The 20,531-nt window shown below is 47.1% G+C and overlaps 1 protein-coding gene across 6 annotated transcripts in view; it reads right to left on the bottom strand.

Annotated features, from left to right (window-relative positions):
• hspg2 (heparan sulfate proteoglycan 2) overlaps nucleotides 1–20,531 on the bottom strand; it is a 195,256-nt gene that overhangs the window by 18,029 nt on the left and 156,696 nt on the right. For all 6 annotated transcript variants that reach the window (XM_029718873.1, XM_029718874.1, XM_029718876.1 and 3 more), the window contains 15 exons: nucleotides 19,684–19,761; nucleotides 16,685–16,820; nucleotides 16,279–16,436; nucleotides 15,630–15,765; nucleotides 15,027–15,170; nucleotides 14,579–14,713; nucleotides 14,216–14,397; nucleotides 10,990–11,185; nucleotides 10,569–10,748; nucleotides 6,531–6,791; nucleotides 6,058–6,220; nucleotides 1,443–1,540; nucleotides 935–1,201; nucleotides 475–587; nucleotides 176–323 (listed from right to left, as the gene is read on the bottom strand). In XM_029718873.1, coding sequence (XP_029574733.1) covers nucleotides 176–323; nucleotides 475–587; nucleotides 935–1,201; nucleotides 1,443–1,540; nucleotides 6,058–6,220; nucleotides 6,531–6,791; nucleotides 10,569–10,748; nucleotides 10,990–11,185; nucleotides 14,216–14,397; nucleotides 14,579–14,713; nucleotides 15,027–15,170; nucleotides 15,630–15,765; nucleotides 16,279–16,436; nucleotides 16,685–16,820; nucleotides 19,684–19,761 — 2,395 coding nt within the window. The remainder of the gene's footprint in view (nucleotides 1–175; nucleotides 324–474; nucleotides 588–934; nucleotides 1,202–1,442; nucleotides 1,541–6,057; nucleotides 6,221–6,530; nucleotides 6,792–10,568; nucleotides 10,749–10,989; nucleotides 11,186–14,215; nucleotides 14,398–14,578; nucleotides 14,714–15,026; nucleotides 15,171–15,629; nucleotides 15,766–16,278; nucleotides 16,437–16,684; nucleotides 16,821–19,683; nucleotides 19,762–20,531) is intronic.

The raw sequence follows: 20,531 nt of genomic DNA, 5'->3' as shown, positions 1-20,531 counted from the left end.
AACTAGAGACAGGGAACAGGGAATCATGTAGCTAGATACTGCCAATATTTAAAGTTCCCCTCAGATTAAGCTGACTGTCTATGAACTACAGACATGGAACAGGGAATCATAGAGTTGGATCCAGGCAACAATGTTATATTCTCTTCCACAGTGTGTTTCTATAGAGCTGACTGACCATGGACTTTGAGGGTGGTGAAGGCCTCCACTTTTCCCTGCTTGTTGGAGGCAGTGCACACGTATGTCCCAGAATCCTCGTGGGTCAATCCAGGAACCGTCAAGGTGTTGACTACCTGTATACACTTAGGAGGAAGCTCCCCATCCAGCTACAGAGAGAAGGATGCACAGAACATGTTACAAAAGGTCAAATCAGGATCCTGTTCACAAGGCACATACTGTAGATGGAAAATAGTCAGAAACAGATAGGCACCATCTTCACTAGTTTGTTTTCCGTTGCACTGATAGGGTGTTGGTTACCTTGGACCATTTGATGGCAGGCACTGGGTATCCTGATGCCACACAGGGCAGGACGGCATCAGATCCCACTGTCACTTCCTTCAGCTCTGGCAGAGCTGCGATCTGGGGTAGGGCTTTACAAACAAACATCTGTCAATACATGGTCAGAGGGGACAAGAGCTATAGGAGTGTGTGTGTGTTTGTGTGTCTTTGTGTATGCGTGTGTCTGTGCATGTGTGCATGTGTGTGAGTGTGTGTGTGTGGATGCGTGTGTGTGTGCATGTGTGCATGCGTGCATGCGTGTGTGTGTGTGTGTGCGTGTGTCTGTGCGAGTGTCTGTGTGTGTGTGTGTGTGTGGGTGTGTGTGCGTGTGTCTGTGCGAGTGTCTGTGTGTGTGTTTGTGTGTGTGTGTGTGTGTGTGTGTGTGTGTGTGTGTGTGTTTGCAGACGTACAGGACCAGGACACTCCTTTTTCTACTCACACTGGACATTGAGGACAACCTGGGACTGCACAGAGCCCACATCGTTGGTGGCAGTGCAGCGGTACTGTCCAGCGTCAGCGTCTGTCACCTGTTCGATCTTCAGCATGCCGCCCTTCACCACAATGTGTGCCGGTAGCAGCCCTCCCACCTTGCTCCAGCGCACCGTGGGCTGGGGCTCGCCGATGGCCTGGCACTCAAACTCCACCGAGTTACCAACCATAACAGTCTGCACTGAGGTACGCACGTTGATCATTACCTTGGGAAGGGCTGCAGGCAATGGGGAGAAGAGATAGAGGGTTCACACAAACACTGAATTAATACTGTAAAAATAAAGATAATTGCAGAGCCATTTATAGAGATATACATCTATGTGATTCCCAGATCATTGAGAGTGGGGCTATAGTGGGGCTATACTATTGCATAGTGGGGCTATACAAAATATTCTGTGTTATAAATATGGGTTGTGACAGTGTCAATGATTGTATGAGGGTGTTGGACATGGGCAAACCTTGGATGGTGAGCTTGGCTGTATCCTGAGCCTGGCCATGAACACTGGTGGCTCTGCAGATGTAGACGCCCTCGTTGCTCTGATCCAGGTTCTCAATCCTACACAAAACACACACGGATCAGATACAGGCAGACAACCCAAATGCACGTCCTGATTTCACCAAGAGGGACATGATCCTGGATCATCATTTTGTTAATCCTGGATCATCATCTGGTTAATCCTGGATCATCATTTTGTTAATCCTGGATCATCATCTGGTTAATCCTGGATCATCATCTGGTTAATCCTGGATCATCATTTTGTTAATCCTGGATCATCATCTGGTTAATCCTGGATCATCATCTGGTTAATCCTGGATCATCATCTGGTTAATCCTGGATCATCATCTGGTTAATCCTGGATCATCATTTTGTTAATCCTGGATCATCATTTTGTTAATCCTGGATCATCATCTGGTTAATCCTGGATTGTCATTTAACTGCATTGATCCTGGATCATCATTTCACTTCATTGATCCTGGATCATTGTTTTAAATTTTTTTACTTAACTGTTAAGTCAGCTAAGAACAAATTCTTATTTACAATGACGACCTACATCAGCCAAACCTGGGATTACACAGGGCCAATTGTGCACCGCCCTATGGGAGTCCCAATCATGCAGCCTGGATTTGAACCAGGGTGTCTGTAGTGATGCCTCTTAGCACTGAGATGCAGTGCCTTAGACTGCTGCACCACTCAGGAGCCCAACTGTGTTGATCCTGGATCATCCTTTAACTGTGTTGATCATTGCATGTTTATTCATTTTTTAAATGTATTTTGATTTCACCTTTATTTAACCAGGTAGGCTAGTTGAGAACAAGTTCTTATTTATAACTGCAACCTGGCCAAGATGAAGCAAAGTAGTGCGACACAAACAGTTACACATGGAATAAGCAAGCGTACAGTCAATAACACAATAGAAAAAAAAGAAAGTCTATATACAGTGTGTGCAAATGGCGTGAGGAGGTAAGGCAATAAATAGGCCGTAGTAGCGGAGTAATTACTATTTAGCAAATTAACACTGGAGTGATAAATGAACAGATGATGATGTGCAAAAAAGTAAATAAAAACAGTATGGGGATGAGGTAGGTAGATTGGGTGGGCTATTTACAGATGGACTATGTACAGCTGCAGCGATCGGTTAGCTGCTCAGATAGCTGATGTTTAAAGTTAGTGAGGGAAATATAAGTCTCCAGCTTCAGTGATTTTTGCAATTCCTTCCAGTCATTGGCAGCAGAGAACTGGAAGGAAAGGCAGCCAAAGCAGGTGTTGGCTTTGGGGATGACCAGTGAGATATACCTGCTGGAGTGCGTGCTACGGGTGGGTGTTGTTATCGTGACCAGTGAACTGAGATAAGGCGGAGCTTTACCTAGCATAGACTTAAAGATGACCTGGAGCCAGTGGGTCTAGCGACGAATATGTAGCGAGGGCCAGCCGACTAGAGCATATAGGTCTCAGTGGTGGGTGGTATAAGGGGCTTAATGTAACGATTGTCGTCGGGAGACGAGGAAGCGGACCAAAACGCAGCTGGGAGCGAATACATGTTTATTTAACACACTAGAATTAAACATGTACACAAAATCAAGGAAAAACTGCCAATACGTTACGTGCTCAAATAACGAGACAACAACCCACAAACATCGTGGGGGAAAAGGAACTTAAATGTGATTCCCAATCAGACTTCACAAGCGACAGCTGTCTGATTGGGAAATCACCCCCGAGCCCAACATAGAAATAAAACACAAAGAAAGGCTATAACCAAAACATAGAAAATAAAGCATAGAAAATGCCACACCCTGACCAAAATAGCAGAGTTCACCTGGTCAGGGCGTGACAGTACCCCCCCTCCAACGGTGCGTACTCCCGGCGCACCAACCTAAAGTCTATTAGGGGGGGGACCCGGGTGGGCGCCTCACCCTCGGTGGAGGCTCTGGCCCCGGGCGTGTTTCTCCCCCTGCCTCCACCCTAGCCCTACCCCTCTGGCCCGGACTGGACCACTGTGGAGCGGCATGCTCAGGCTCCGGAGCGGAGCCGTCGACCGGAACAGGATTGGGCACCGGTGGACCAGACATTGGCCGTGCCGGACTGTGGACACGCACCGTGGGCTTGGTGCGGGGAACAGGAACGGGCCGGACAGGACTGTGGACACGCACCGTGGGCTTGGTGCGGGGAACAGGGACGGGCCGGACAGGACTGTGGACACGCACCGTGGGCTTGGTGCGGGGAACAGGGACGGGCCGGACAGGACTGTGGACACGCACCGTGGGCTTGGTGCGGGGAACAGGGACGGGCCGGACAGGACTGTGGACACGCACCGTGGGCTTGGTGCGGGGAACAGGGATGGGCCGGACAGGACTGGGGATACGCACCACTAACCTGGTGCGGGGAGCAGGGACGGGCCGGACAGGACTGGGGATACGCACCACTAACCTGGTGCGGGGAGCAGGGACGGGCCGGACAGGACTGGGGACACGCACCACTAACCTGGTGCGGGGAGCAGGGACGGGCCGGACAGGACTGGGGACACGCACCACTAACCTGGTGCGGGGAGCAGGGACGGGCCAGACAGGACTGTGAACACGTACTGGTGACCTGAAGCGTGGAGCCGGTTTAGCCACTCGTCCTGGCTGGATGCCCATCCTAGCACGGCATGTGCTGGGCATGTCCACCGGACGCACTGGGCTGTGCGGGCGCACTGGCGACACAGCGCGCAACTCTGCATACCATGGCTTGGTGCGGGGAGCAGGGACGGGCCGGGCAGGACTGTGGACACGCACCGTGGGCTTGGTGCGGGGAGCAGGAACGGGCCAGACAGGACTGTGAACACGCACTGGTGAACTGAAGCGTGGAGCCGGTTTAGCCACTCGTCCTGGCTGGATGCCCATCCTAGCACGGCATGTGCTGGGCATGTCCACCGGACGCACCGGGCTGTGCGGGCGCACTGGCGACACAGCGCGCAACTCCGCATACCATGGCTCCTCCTCCAGATCTTCCCTCTGCAGGTCCTCAATCAACTGCCTCATCATCTTCGTCTCTTCCTCCGCCGTCATCCCCCATGAGAGCAGTGGTCTGGGCTCCTCCTCTGCCCTTCCGGACCACCCCATTAGCCCCCCCCAAAAATTTTCTTGGGGGTGTTTTCCGGGCCTCCTCGACCGCCGCCTGCGACTCCGTCTACCGGCTGGCTTTACCTCCTCGACCTGGGAATCCTTCCGCCAGGGTCCTCTCCCCGACATGATCTCCTCCCAGGTCCAGAACTCCTTCCCCTCGCGAGCCCATCTCTCGCGCTCCTTTTCCTCCCGCTGCTTGGTCCTGGTTCGGTGGGTTGTTCTGTAACGATTGTCGTCGGGAGACGAGGAAGCGGACCAAAACGCAGCTGGGAGCGAATACATGTTTATTTAACACACTAGAATTAAACATGTACACAAAATCAAGGAAAAACTGCCAATACGTTACGTGCTCAAATAACGAGACAACAACCCACAAACATCGTGGGGGAAAAGGAACTTAAATGTGATTCCCAATCAGACTTCACAAGCGACAGCTGTCTGATTGGGAAATCACCCCCGAGCCCAACATAGAAATAAAACACAAAGAAAGGCTATAACCAAAACATAGAAAATAAAGCATAGAAAATGCCACACCCTGACCAAAATAGCAGAGTTCACCTGGTCAGGGCGTGACACTTTGCTGAGTAGAGTATTGGTAGCTATTTTGTAAATGACATCGCCGAAGTCGATGATCGGTAGGATAGTCAGTTTTACGAGGTTATGTTTGGCGGTGTGAGTGAAGGAGGTTTTGTTAGGAATAGGAAGCCGATTCTAGATTTAATTTGGGATTGGAGATGTTTAATATGAGTCTGGAAGGAGAGTGTACAGTCTAACCAGACACCTAGGTATTTGTAGTTGTCCACATATTCTCAGTCAGAACCGTCAAGAGTCGGGTGCGGGCAGCGAATGGTTGAAAAGTATGCATTTGGTATTACTAGCGTTTAAGAGCAGTTGGTGGCAACGGAAGGAGTGTTGTATGGCATTGAAGCTTGTTTTGAGGTTAGTTAACACAGTGTCCAAAGAAGGCCCAGATGTATACAGAATGGTGTCGTCTGCGTAGAGGTGGATCAGGGAATCACCCGCAGCAAGAGCGACATCGCTGATATATACAGAGAAAAGAGTCGGCCTGAGAATTGAACCCTGTGGCACCCCATAGAGAATGCCAGAGGTCCAGACAACAGGCCCTCTGATCTGACACACTGAACTCTATCTGAGAAGTAGTTGGTGAACCAGGCAAGGCAGTCGTTTGAGAAACCAAGGCTGTTTAGTCTGCCAATAAAAATACGGTGATTGACCGAAAGCCTTGGCCAGGTCGATGAAGACGGCTGCACAGTACTGTCTTTTATTGATGGCGGTTATGATATCGTTTAGTACCTTGAGCGTGGCTGAGGTGCACCCTTGACCAGCTCGGAAACTGGATTGCACAGCGGAGAAGGTACGGTGGGATTCGAAATGGTCAGTGATCTGTTTATTAACTTGGCTGTTATGTATTTTGACTGCCTGCTGTAAAGTGACTCCTGGCTCTCTCACCTCAGCACTCCATCTTTGATGTGATGGTTGGGGGGCAGGGCTCCTCCCTCCTTCAGCCACTCCATGGTGGTCCCCAGGCCTCCTGCAGCAGAGCAGGTGAACTCCACAGCACTACCCTGGGCCTTCACCTCCACCTGAGGAGACACACGCACCGCTAGGGGCGCTACACACACACACACACACACACACACACACACACACACACACACACACACATACACACACACACACACACACACACACACACACACACACACACACACACACGCAGGCAGGCAGGCAGGCAGGCAAGTGCACACACACACGCACATTCACACACAGACGCACACACACATACACAATAAGGGAGTGTTTGTGTGCTTATTCACTGAAGGTGTCTGTGTCCATAAGTTTTTATGGTAACAAATAGGTACCTTACTGTAGACTAATTTCATCATCACAGAAGCCAGGCTGTGACTGGGCACAGTACTTACATCTGACTGTAACCTTGGCATGTGCTTCACTGGTCCCCACTTTGTTGGTGGCGACACACTTGTAAGTGCCAGCGTCCTCGGCTATGGCCAGGTTGATCTGGAGGTCTCCTCCTTGGACGTCAGCCCTGGTGGACAGGCTGCCGTTCAGCTTGGTCCACTGGAAGAGCAGTGGGGGAGTACCATGGGCGAGGCACTGCAGTCGGATCACCTCGCCCACACGCACTGCCACGTCGTCGGGCAGGGAGGTGGCATAGGGAGGAGCTGCATCACAGAGACATGGAAGGTTAGAGATACTAAAGTGACTAGTATTAGGAATAGATTATGATTTGCAACTTGATTCAGGAAGCTGGACATTTGGCGATAGTTCCGACTTCACAGTAGGGCCGAAATTATTATAATTTTCTAATAGTTTTTTCTTCAGATATGCCTTCTTGAACATGTGAACTTTCATGTGCCTTAATAAAAAAATTGTAGGTGATCTGTAAATATGAATAAAGCATGTAAATGACAAGCCTAGTTAAGCCAAGGAGAAAGTATATAGCAATACAGGGAGAAAGACAGGATCCTTCCTGGCTTGCCATGATTGGCTGTGATAATGGAGGGGCTGGATATGCCGAGAGATGTTTGGCCTGTCATATCACAGGCTTCTGCCTACATGTATAACAGAATGGGGTTTCCTTGGTCAGTATATAGATAATCTTTGCTTCCGCAGATTTTTGGAAAGATATAGTTATGGACAACTGCAAAAGTATTGCTACAGCGCTCAACAACATTGCTGCCCTGAATTTAGTGTAGGTTGGCATTTATTGTCAGGAATCTTGACTTAGAGGCAGCTCTGCAGAGTGGTCACTAGCTCGCACAGCCACAAAGTTATAAAATAATTTTAAACCTAATCCTAACTTTAACCACACTGCTAACCCTAATGCCTAACCTTAACCTTTAATTTTGCTCAGTTTTGCCTTTAGGGCAAGATTCATGACAATAAACGTCAACCTGCAAATTTAGCTGGTGCTATCGACAAAGCTCAGTTGGAGAAAGTTTAAGTAGAGAGATTACTTTCTGCTGACTCATGTGCATTTACATGGGTGGGGCTAAGACTTAAGAGGGCGTGAAAGATGCTGAATGGGTGTAAACAAAGAAGAGGTCTCCAGCAAGTGTGTACATCTCAGCAAAATCTTTCACAGGTTTTTTTTCCTACTTGTCCCCTGAGTGGTTTTACAGCATAACTTCTCCATGTTTCATCCAACTACAGTTGATAGATTTTGAAGCTATAAGTCTATATTTTTATAAAACGTTAAACCAAATCACTAAATTAGACTTAGGCTTGCATAGAGATGTGAGGTCACATTTATGCATGGTGAGACGTAATTCATGAGCTGTGTCATTGAGTTTTACTGGTGTTAATAATCTATATAAGTCTCCACAATATTTCTGTGCAGACTGGAACCAGCAGTAATGAAACCCTAACATGGACCCAGATCTCTTTGGTTCCAGATTTGTATAGCCAACACGATCACGATTGTCACGCCCTGACCACAGAGAGCCTTTTATTCTCTATGCTGGTTAGGTCGGGGTGTGACTAGGGTGGGTAATCTAGGTTGTTTAATTCTATGTTGGCCTGGTATGGTTCCCAATCAGAGGCAGCCGTTTATCGTTGTCTCTGATTGGGGATCATATTTAGGCAGCCATTTCCCCACTGTGTTTTGTGGGATCTTGTATTGTTTTTGTGTAGTTGCCTGTGAGCACTCCAGAACGTCACGTTTAGTTTGTTCTTTATTGTTTTTTTTGTGGTTCACGTCTAATAAAATGTTGAACCGATTTCACGCTGCGCTTTGGTCTGAATGTTCTTACGACATCTGTGACAGAAGATCCCACCACAACAGGACCAAGCAGCGTGCCCATGAGGAGAGAGTATCCTGGACTTGGGAGGAGATTTTGGATGGGAAGGGATCGCCTTCCTTGGTGGCAGATGCAAGGAGAGAAGGGAGGACAGCGACGACGCCGGGGTTCGCGGCCACAAGGAAAGCCCCAAAACATTTTTTTGGGGGGGCACACGGGGTGGTCGGTGGAGCCGAGGAGCGAACCAGAACCAATCTGGGAGAAGAGGGAGAAATTAGAGGAGAGTGAACGGAGAGAGTCAGAGACCATCAGTGAGTTGATGGAGAAATTGGAGGAGAGAGAAATGAGATTGTTGTGTTGGTGTATGATGCAAGACATTCGCCCTAAGGAGCGTGTTATCTGTTTGATGCCACCTAAGTCAGCTCTCCGTACTCGTCCTGAGGAGCGTGCTAGCAGTCTGGTAAAAACTGTGTCAGCTCCACGCACCAGGTCTCCAGTATGCCTCCACAGCCCTGTACGTCCTGTGCCAGCTCTCCGCAATCGCCTTGAGGAGCGTATCATTTGTCCGGTACCATGTGTGCCGGCTCTACGCACCAAGTCTCCAGTACGCCTTCACAGCCCAGTACGTCCTGTGCCAGCTCCCCGCACTCGGCGTGCGAAGTGTGTCATCGTTCCGGTACAATTTGTGCCGGCTCTACGCACCAGGTCTCCAGTGCGCCTCCACAGCCCAGTACGTCCTGTGCCAGCTCCCCGCACTTGCCATGTGAAGTGTGTCATCGTTCCGGTACGATTTGTGCCGGCACTACGCACCAGGTCTCCAGTGCGCCTCCACAGCCCAGTACGTCCTGTGCCAGCTCCTCGCACTCGCCCTGAAGAGCGTGTTACCAGTCCGGTGCAACCTGTGCCGGTCCCACGCATCAGGCCTCCAGTGCGCCACCCCAGTCCGGCATGTCCTGTGCCTGCTCCTTGCACTCGCCCTGAAGTGCGTGTCACCAGTCCGGTGCCACCTGTACCGGCTCCACGCACTAGGCCTCCAGTGCGCATCAACAGTCCAGAGCTTCCGGCAACGGTCCCCAGTCCAGAGCTTCCGGCGATCGTCCCCAGTCCAGAGCTTCCGGCGATGGTCCCCAGTCCAGAGCTTCCGGCGACGGTCCCCAGTCCAGAGCTTCCGGCGACGGTCCCCAGTCCGGAGCTTCCGGCGACGGTCCCCACTCCGGAGCTTCCGGCGACGGTCCCCAGTCCAGAACCTCCTACGACGGTCCACAGTCCGGAACCTCCTGCGATGGTCCACAGTCCGGAACCTCCTGCGACGGTCCACAGTCCGGAACCTCCTACGACGGTCCACAGCCCGGAATCTCCTACGACGGTCCACAGGCCGGAGCCCTCCTTTGCGCCGGTGCCCAGTGCAGGCACGGCGTCCTGTCCAGCTCCAAGGCCGGAGCCTTCCTCTGCGCCGGTGCCCAGTCCAAGCACGGTGTCCAGTCCCGCTCCATGGGAGGAGTCTTCCTCTGCGCCGATGTCCAGTCCAGGCACGGCGTCCAGGGCCGGAGCCTTCCTTTGCTCCGGTGCCCTGTCCAGGCACGGCGGCCAACTCAGCTCCATGGCCGGAGCCTTCCTCGGCGCCGGTGCCCAGTCCGGGTGCGGCATTCAACCCAGCTCCATGGCCGGGGTCCTCCTCTGCGCCGAGGCCCAGTCCAGGCACGGTGTTCTACCCGGCTCCATGGCCGGACCCGTGGTCTGGGCGGGGGCAAAGTCCCGCACCAGAGCCGCCACCGATGCTGGCGGATCCGCGAGCGGAGTGGGTACTTCGCCCCGCACCGGAGCCGCCACCGACGCTAGATGCCCACCCGGACCCTCCCCTATCTAGGTGTTTTATTTCTATGTTGGCCTGGTATGGTTCCCAATCAGAAGCAGCTGTTTATCGTTGTCTCTGATTGGGGATCATATTTAGGCAGCCATTTCCCCACTGTGTTTTGTGGGATCTTGTTTTGAGTTAGTGCATGTGCACCTGTGATGTTACGCTTCGTTGTTTGTTTCCTTTTGTTTTTGGAAGTTTCACCTAAATAAAGATGTGGAACTTAGAGCACGCTGCGCCTTGGTCCATCTCTCCACACAGTCGTGACAACGATTAACAGGAGTTGGTTAAGCATCACAAAATTATTTGGGACCAGGCTAATAAAATCTGTTTATCAGACTCACTCTCCACATCAAGCATGATGGTGACCTCTGTGGTGCCCATGTTGTTGGTGGCGTTACAGATGTACTCTCCAGAGTCTGCCCGGCCAACACTGGGCAGGACTAGGGTGTTGTCCACTACCTTATGTCTCCAGGGAAGAGGGGCACGCAGCTTAGACCATGTGATCTTAGGGGCGGGGAAGCCTTGGGAGGGAGGGAAATCACAATATCAGTGTGGAAAAAGGACTTAAGTGAATCTAAATTATTTGTAATGCCAGTTGTATGCTCTTAGCAAAGATGAGGTGTCTATGACATGAAGTTCCTCTCAGCTCTCATTTGTGGGATGTATTCTCTGTACTAACAAGTATCAATACAATCAAAACCTGGGAACTCTGTTATCTTTGCTTTAATAATCATTAGTGTAATTTGGAAGTGCATCAGTTACCGTGAGCGTCACATCTCAGTGTGGTGGTCTGTCCCTCCACCACCACCATAAGGGGTTCTGGCACAGAGGCACGGGGCAAGGTGGGCACCTGGGCACCCCCATCCACGATCACTTCCACCCTGGTCTCGGTGGTGCCCTCGTTGTTGCGGGCCGCGCACACATAGGTGCCACTGTCTTCTGGACGGGCCACTAGGACCTGGGAGGGGAAGACCGTGTCGTCTCTTTTGGACTATCATTAATGTGAAGACTGTTATATTATCAAATCAATTCTAAAGGTGTAATTATTACGTGATTAAACTAATCACGTAAACATTAATTAACTAGGAAGTCGGGGTTACTATTTCCCGAAATTAACTCTCTTCAGATATTTTCATATCTTATCGATTACAGTAATCTATTAATGTATTACCTCATCAGTCATATTCTGAATGTCGCAAACTCTTGGATATCTGCACGAACCCTAGCATAAATGATGAATCAGCAATATAACAATTGGCTTAATTATTTATTTACTAACTAAATAATCACACAGAAGTATATAAACACACACAGGATAGGTTATACATATAGAGCTGGCGGGATTTTCCATGCACCGGCAGAAGAGAGATGCTACGTCTGGTAAGACGAGGGGAGGGGTTGTGTGTGTCTACTTGGCAATAACAGCTGGTGCGCGATGTCTAATGTTAAAGAAGTCTTGCTCGCCTGAGGTAGAGTACCTTATGATAAGCTGTAGACCAGACTATCTACCAAGAGAGTTCTCCTCTATAGCGCCAAGTCTAGGACCAAAAGGCTCCTTAACAGCTTCTACCCCCAAGCCATAAGACTGCTGAACAATTAATCAAATGCCCCCCCGCCTCCATTTGTTTTGTACACTGCTTCTACTCGCTGTTTATTTTATCTATGCATAGTCACTTCACCCCACCTACATGTACAAATTATCTCAACTAACCTGTACCCCCGCACACTGACTCGGAACCGGTAGCCCCTGTATATAGCCTCGTTATTGTTATGTTATTGTGTAATTAATTTTTTTTACTTTAGTTTATTTGGTAAATATTTTCTTAACTCTTCTTGAACTGCACTGTTGGTTTTAAGGGCTTGTAAGTAAGCATTTCACGGTAAGGTCTACACTTGTTGTATTCGGCACATGTGACAAATAAAGTTTGATTTGATTTGATACATTGGTTACTAACATGATACACTGAAAAGTCCCTAGTGGACTAAACCGATATGACGGCTTGGTACACCAAATGAAAAGGGAGGGGCAGATAAGAAAGAGAGGGAGAACAGACAAAGGACTCCACTATCGTACACAATCTGATAACTAGGCTCATGGAAATGCTAACACTTGAACAGCCGCTCATTCTAAAAGGAATTGCAATTTACATATTTACGAGTGTAGGCCTTTGTTGTTTCTCTCTGTGGCCGCCAGTCCATCTACTGGAAAGTCAGTCGAAAGAACGTCTCTGGTTTGTCCACCAGAGATCAAAGTCTTTAGTAGTTGTAGCTTGTTATAATGTATACGCCAGGCGTACCATTGGTCGCTCGATAGGTAAATGTTCTCCAGAATGGATCTTTCAGAGTACCATTCGGTTGTTCGATCGGTCGCGTTTACCAGACTAAAGTACTTAAACAGCTGCAGACTGACTGTGTAGTCTTTAGTTTTGTAGAGATTTTCTTCTTCTCTGTTGAAAGTAGAGTTCTAGCCATTACGTCCCTCTCAGCGCACGCTGTTGGTCTCATTGGCTTCTAGAGTCTTAAACCATGTTAAACACCGGCAGCAACCCGGCATGTTTTGGTCTCTGGAGTGGTAGATTTCTTAACCATTTGTAACATATTCAGCTGGCGCTGCACGTCTAATGTACATTTTGTCGGAAGTGGGTTTTATACACTTCTGGGAAAAGTGGGCGTTCCTTGACGCCGATGTAATGTTTGTGCTCACGTGTGCTTGGCCACTGACTTTGTTAAGACTTCATATGAAAACAATTCTCTCATTTAGAAGGCTAACATCACATTACATCTTCTCACTAATAGTTTCATATTTAATCATATACGTTCCCCCACATTTGGATGTGACCCTGACAACTGGGAAATATATAAATTAAGAGATAGTGTTATGTTGTCCTCCCGTCTTTAGTTACATCACAAATTATTAACAAATTCGATAGGATTGTTCTTTAAATACCCCAGGACCATGCCAAATGTTTGAAATACAGAAATACTGTTGAATTATTCACCCTTTTGATGTTAAAGTTTGGCCAAGTCTCTCTCTGTGTCCCACAGTCACACATTCCAATCTCAATACTACAGACCCAGAAGCAGAGTATTTACGACCGTCATAAAACTGTGGAGAGAGAAAGGGGGGGCGCCTATGATCCTCCCCCCTAGGGCACGTCATGACAACAGCTTTACTGCGTTTGCCCATCATAGAATAAATAGCACACCCTATGTAATATATCTTAGCACAAAAATGTATTACATCCAAACACTAAGGGCTGGTTACTCATATACAGTCCACCTGGCCATGCTGCTGCTCCAGTTTCAACTGTTCTGCCTGCGGCTATGGAACCCTGACCTGTTCACCGGACGTGCTTGTTGCACCCTCGACAACTACTATGATTATTATTATTTGACCATGCTGGTCATTTATGAACATTTTAACATCTTGACCATGTTCTGTTAAAATATCCACCCGGCACAGCCAGAAGAGGACTGGCCACCCCTCATAGCCTGGTTCCTCTCTAGGTTTCTTCCTAGATTTTTGGCCTTTCTAGGGAGTTTTTCCTAGGGAGTTTTTCCTAGCCACCGTGCTTCTTTCACATGCATTGCTTGCTGTTTGGGGTTTTAGGCTGGGTTTCTGTACAGCACTTTGAGATATCAGCTGATGTACAAAGGGCTATATAAATAAATTTGGATTTGATATACAGATTAAGCCTGGTTATAGAGCAAGAAGCACATTGAATTGAGAATCTAGGCTTAATCTGTGTTTAGGAAACCTTTATTCTTCCACATACATTTCACTCGTCATTTAGTAGACACTCTTATCCAGAGCAATTAGGGTTAAGTGTCTTGCTCAAGGGCATATCGACAGATTTACACATAGTCGGCTCGGGGATTCGAACCAGCGACCTGTCGGTTACTGGCTCAAAGCTCTTAACCACTAGGCTACCTTTCACCTGTACAGTACAAAAGCTCAGTAAAAATGAACACAGATCCAGTACAGTACCTGCATGACAGCGTTGGACTCCATGGGCACAGGGCTACTCAGCATGGTCTTGCGGGCGTTGTCCAGCCTGTGCCATGTGACAGATGGCCGTGGCTCCCCGGAAGCCTGGCATTCCAGATTGATGGGATCACCCACCCGGACTCGCACGGGCCCCTGAGGGGTGACAGTCGCTACGGGAGACTCTGGAAGGAAGGATGACATCACCCAAATAAACAACCATAAGTCCTTTCCTTTACCATGGCAACCACCAAGGGGGGCCCTTAGTTCATCGACAGAGAGCAGCTGCTCATACTGAACCACACCATAAACATCAACACCATATATATGTGTGTGTGTGTGCGTGCGTGTGTGACTACACCATACCTCTGACAATCAGAGAGACCATGCTCTGGGTGATTCCAAACAAGTTGCTAGCCACACAGCGGTAGGTGCCTTGGTTGCTAGGGCGGGCATCAGTGATGACGAGGACAGAGCCGTAATGGTCAATCTTCACATTGTCTACAGAATGACAGGTTTCATAGGGAATAATTGAGTCTGTCAAATACATCTCTTACAAGCAGCAACTGTGTGTGTTAAATTAAAAACATAGCTAAAGATGAAAGAACAGTAATTGGATACAGACTATATGTTGTCATTACTGTATGTATTGCAGGTAGTTTGCGTGTGGATAATGACATGATTCTGACATCTGACATGAATCTGACTAAATCCCTTTCTGCTGTATGGAATTGAATTGAATGATTCAGTATCCTCCAGTTAGAGAGTAACCGTGTAACAGTATGTGTGTGTGTGTGTGTGGGAGGGGCCTCACCAGGAAGGGGCTGGTTGTTGGACAGTTTCCACTCCAGGCGAACGGGCTGGGCTCCACTGTAGACCCTACACTTGAAGCTGGCTGACTCTCCCTTTCGCACCGCTGCACTGTGGGGCTCAATGGAGATGATAGGGGTCTGCAGGCCTGCTCCAGGGAACACACACCCCCACAAACATTCAAACAGAACAATATTTCCTCCACTCACTCCAGTTCTAATCCTACAACATTTACAAGAGGGTGTATTGTAAGTACCAGATCATGATACTTTAGGTCTATGGCCTCCATTGGAAGCATTGGAATTTAGAAGCAAATACAGAATATGACAAACCAGAAACCCAGGAAGGTTTGAACCAGGATGAGATCATGGCACAGTGTGAAAAAGTAAAGCATACACTCTTGAGGTCACTTTAAGGAGGGTTGGAATTAAACACAACTGAAAAAGTAATACTGTACATGACAAAAGGCCACTAAATAAATTACACAGATGTTCCTACTGCGTATGACTCGGACTGCTTCACCACCATCCCCAGTGATATCCGTAGAGAGGATAGTTCCATTGTCAAGCCAGTGTACTGTCACAGAGAGAATAGCTTGCTGACTTACGAGAGGAGGTGGCTGTGACTGAGACAGAGACTGAGGCCTGACGGACAGGAGTACCAGGCCCTGCCTCCACACGACAGATATACTCCCCAGAGTCATCTGGGCTGGCAGAGAGGATACGCAGCTGGGTACCCAGAACCTGTTAGGCACAATGGGAATTATCCTGCTGAATATTCAGGTGAAATAAACAGCCTTCATTAAAGGGATATTGCCACATGTTGGCAGTTGCTTTGTTCTACTTCCCCAGAGTCAGATGAACTCATGGATACCATTTTTATGTCTCTGCTTTCAGTTTTAATGAAGTTGAATGTCGTTTCTGATGCAATTTATAACTAGCGTTAGCACAATGACTGGAAGTCTGCAGAACCAACTAGCATGCTAGCTAGCAAAATGTCCCACTATCCCTTCAATAGATTTTTCATAGAGATTTGAGTAGCTGAGCTTCCTAAACAGTAATGATACCATATCATCACGTGGCTACAGGACATTTACTTGAACAGTTGGAAGCAATTGTATGTTAGAGGTAAGGTCCCAAAGTTCCTGGGTTTTCAGAAATCCATGTTGGGAACTTTGTAAAAACCAAAACCTGGGAACTTTGGGAAAGTTTCCAGAATTGTTCAACCCTAGTAAGAGAACATGTGTATATTCCAACCTGGTGATTGGCAGACAGGCGTCCACTAGACCTCCTCCAGGTGACAGCAGGTGGGGGGTTACCAGGGACAAAACAGTTAAGGTCCAGAGACTGTCCCTCCTGGACGTCAGCTATGGAGGGCTGGATGGTGATGGCTGACGAGATGGTGTCTCCTATTGCTACACAACCACAAACACAGGACACAGATATTTACTAATGTTAAATTACTGTCAACACACAGCAGCAGCAAGCTCTAGGGTACAATTACCTGGGTCATGCCCAGTAGGGAGAAAACATTTTGAAACAGATTAAAACATTGATGTAATCTGAACTATCTTTCCAATAAGAAACAGCCGTTTCCGATTTATGTTGCAAAACTTTTTAAAACGAGTGCCCTACTGAACATGATCCTGGAGTGACCTCTCACCTCTATTGACGGTAACCTCGATGCGAGCCTCTGAGGATCCTATGGAGTTGGTTCCAACACACAGGTAGGTGCCAGAGTCAGAGGACTTGATGTTGGGGATGAGAAGGGTGCCAATGTCTGTACGCTCCATACGGGTCTAGAGAGGACACAGCAACGAGCATGGAGAGGGATGAACAATATGTCACAATGGCCTTAGACAAGATGCACCACTGTGGTACGAGCTATACGACAATGTGCATGACAATGATAATGTCTCTACCCAAACCCAATACAAAAACATCATACATACAGCAGATTTCTTACCTTTGGACCAACACCTACTGTTTAAACATTGTATAACCACTGTATAAACCCACAAAGGTGCGAACAACAGACACACTTGATATAATTTCAAATCAATAGCAACAAAAGCACAGCAGGGTGGATCTTCAGCATATACAGTATATAGCATTGTTAAATGGTGTGTGCGTTGTAACAATGTTTATGTTATGATCATTAAAAATGGCTTTTCAGTTATTGCTGTGCTTTGCATGAAAGAAAACAATAAAATCTAACCAATTCATTGTTGGTTGAAGAGAAAAGTAATGTTTAGGTATATCAACATTACTATAATGATTTCACAGTTAAAAATGTTAATTTGACAACAAATAATGATCACTATTAAAACAGTTACCAATGACATACAGTAGGTACACTACAGTAGGTAGTCATACACTACAGTAGGATACACTACAGTAGGTAGTCATACACTACAGTAGGATACACTACAGTAGGTAGTCATACACTACAGTAGGTAGTCATACACTACAGTAGGATACACTACAGTAGGATACACTACAGTAGGTAGTCATACACTACAGTAGCATACACTACAGTAGGATACACTACAGTAGGTAGTCATACACTACAGTAGGATACACTACAGTAGGATACACTACAGTAGCATACACTACAGTAGGATACACTACAGTAGGATACACTACAGTAGCATATACTACAGTAGCATACACTACAGCAGGATACACTTACAGTAGGGTATACTACAGTAGGATACAATGCAGTAGGTATCAATACACTTCAGTAGGATATACTACAGTAGGGTAAACTACAGTAGGTAGTCATACACTGCAGTAGGATATACTACAGTGGAATACACTACAGTAGGTATAGTAGCACATGTTATTGTATACTTTTGTATACTTAAAATAATTGTTGTTGAGTTGTTAAAATGATTCAGTACAATGATGACAGGACTGGGAAACTGTTAGGGAATTGACATATTAGACATAGTGCTTCGAGCCAATACAATGCTTTCAAGCAATACAAAGCTCCTCTGCACAGTATGAAATCCCTGGTAATGCATTACAGATGTTTACTAATACTTACAACCACTCACTACATCAACTCTAAGCAACTACTTTACACTGGAACTATAATGGACAGAGTGGACCTTACTATAATTTACAACCTTACAACCATACAGTATTACAACCATCAACGTGAACAGTGGCCAGTGTTACAGCTGAGAATAGAGTACACCTAAAGACATTATTTAAAGGGGTGTGTCTAGACTCTAGAGAGAGAATTTAAAGGGGTGTGTCTGGAGAGAGAATTTAAAGGGGTGTGGCTGGAGAGAGAATTTAAAGGGGTGTGTCTGGAAAGAGAATTTAAAGGGGTGTGTCTGGAGAGAGAATTTAAAGGGGTGTGGCTGGAGAGAGAATTTAAAGGGGTGTGGCTGGGCTGGGTGGATTACAGTATCCTGGGGGTGGTGGTAGTTTGCCTTCCATCCGTGGACAAAGCTGCTTAGCTCCGGCCTAGTCAACCGTGAGGGCCTGGCTAAAGTGAGCAGAGGCTGAGGCAGAGCCGGCTCCATGTGTGTCTGAACCCATTCACAAGTTTTCAAAGCAACCCATTTGCTAAAGTACACAGAATGTCTGCGTGGCCGCACGGCAGAGCCTGAGTCCCCATGGGAAAAGCTGACACAACGCTGAAGCTGTCTGAGGCAGAACAAAACAGAGCCCTGAGCATGGGCTGGCGGAGGAGACACGAGGTACGGAGGGACTAACCCAAAGCCCCTCGAGGGGGACAAGTGCCTGGCATGAGGAGACTATGTCCCAAATACCTAGCTACGCCCTGGGGCCTTGGCATGTACATACAGGATATAATAATAATGTGAGCAAAATGGTAAATAGTTGGTTTAGGAAACAAATATGTCAGGGATGATATGATGATGGTTAGGGCTGGGAATTGAGAGGGGCCTCACGATACGATATTTTCACCATACTTAAGTGCCTATACCATATGTACGCGATTCTCACAAATCTATATCTATTGCGATTCGATACTGCGATTTTATTGCAATGTGATGTTCCAAACATATTGCTCACTATATATCTGCTGCAGAGAGACAAGAGACAGCATGAAAAAACGAGTTTTGATCAGTCAGGGAAATAAAAGTGCTGAAAACATGTTGAAAACTATTTCAAAAGCTACACGATGAAAAACACTGGCGTATAGACAACTAGCCCTAGCTAATGCTACCTACAGTAGCCAAAGCTTTTTTTACAAATTCATACCTGGAGCCAAATATCAATCCAAAAATAATATTGTGACATGTAACTAACTGTATCAATTGTTTCCCCCATCCCTAAAGATGGTGGATAAATGAGAAAATGAAGGACATGGAAGGATGGAACATTTATAAAACAACAACGAAACCATGCCATAAGTAGAGCTTCACACCCAGCTTGCTGTTGTTGTTGTTGATGTTTTTTTTTACAGTAATACTGAACTACTATTTCTCATGGAGACTTTGTAAGCAGCTATTTGCTTGTAGTGAATTAATGGCAGTTATTGTGTGTGATGATGAATCAAAGACACGTTTGATCATGCATTTAGTTGACAGTGTGTTTAGGCAAGGTCAGTAGAGGACAACAGGTGGGAAGTAAGAGACGAGACAGATAGACAGACAGACGTAAAGACAGGACAGATGGACAGACCTGCAGCTCGTCAATACGTTTCTGTAACACATCGAGACTGTTGCTTTTAAACTGATGGAAACCGTGAGAAGGAATGGCCTGAGCAAAACGTCAAGGAAAAAAGGGTGGGAATAAAAAAAGGGAGGAAGGAAACACAAGAAGGAAAAAAACAATAAAGATTGGTCAAAATACTGTACACCAGAATTCACTTTTCACCAACACAACCCTTTCAATAGCATGGTGAGATACCAGCACCAAATACTGTATACCAGGGATGTCAAACATATGGCTCGCAGGCCGGATCCGGCTCACGAGGGGGTCAAATCCGGTCCGCGGGTGGTTTGAGTAAAATAAAAAAAATAAAACCAAATCCAAACTGTGTAGAAATGGTAATGGATCTATATTCATACAGTTTATTGACTGTCCAGCTCGCTAACATTCACTAGACAGTCATGGAGCATCGAGAATTCCAAAAACAATCGATAAAGGACAATTTTTGGCAAATTTGGACGGCAAGAACATTTTCTGTTACGGACCTCCGGACCTCGTTGAAGACTGAATGCGGCACCCGGGGCAAGGTGAGTTCGACACCCCTGCTGTATACAATATATACAGTGAGTGCCTTGAGAAAGTATTCATACTCCTTGACTTACTATACATTCCTAAATTCGAAAAGGATTCAAATAATTTTTTGCTCCACCTATCAACACGCAATACCCCATAATAGAAAAGTGAAAACATGTTTTTTTAAATGTTTGCAAATGTATTGAAAATCAAATACAGAAATATCTTATTAACATAAGTATTCACACCCCTGAGTGAATACTTTGTAAAAGCACCTTTGGCAGTGAGTCTTTATAGGTAGGTCT

This window comes from Salmo trutta, chromosome 28 (genome assembly GCF_901001165.1).
Source record: "Salmo trutta chromosome 28, fSalTru1.1, whole genome shotgun sequence".
Classification (NCBI taxonomy): domain Eukaryota; kingdom Metazoa; phylum Chordata; class Actinopteri; order Salmoniformes; family Salmonidae; genus Salmo; species Salmo trutta.
This window is presented reverse-complemented; position numbering and strand designations above follow the sequence as displayed.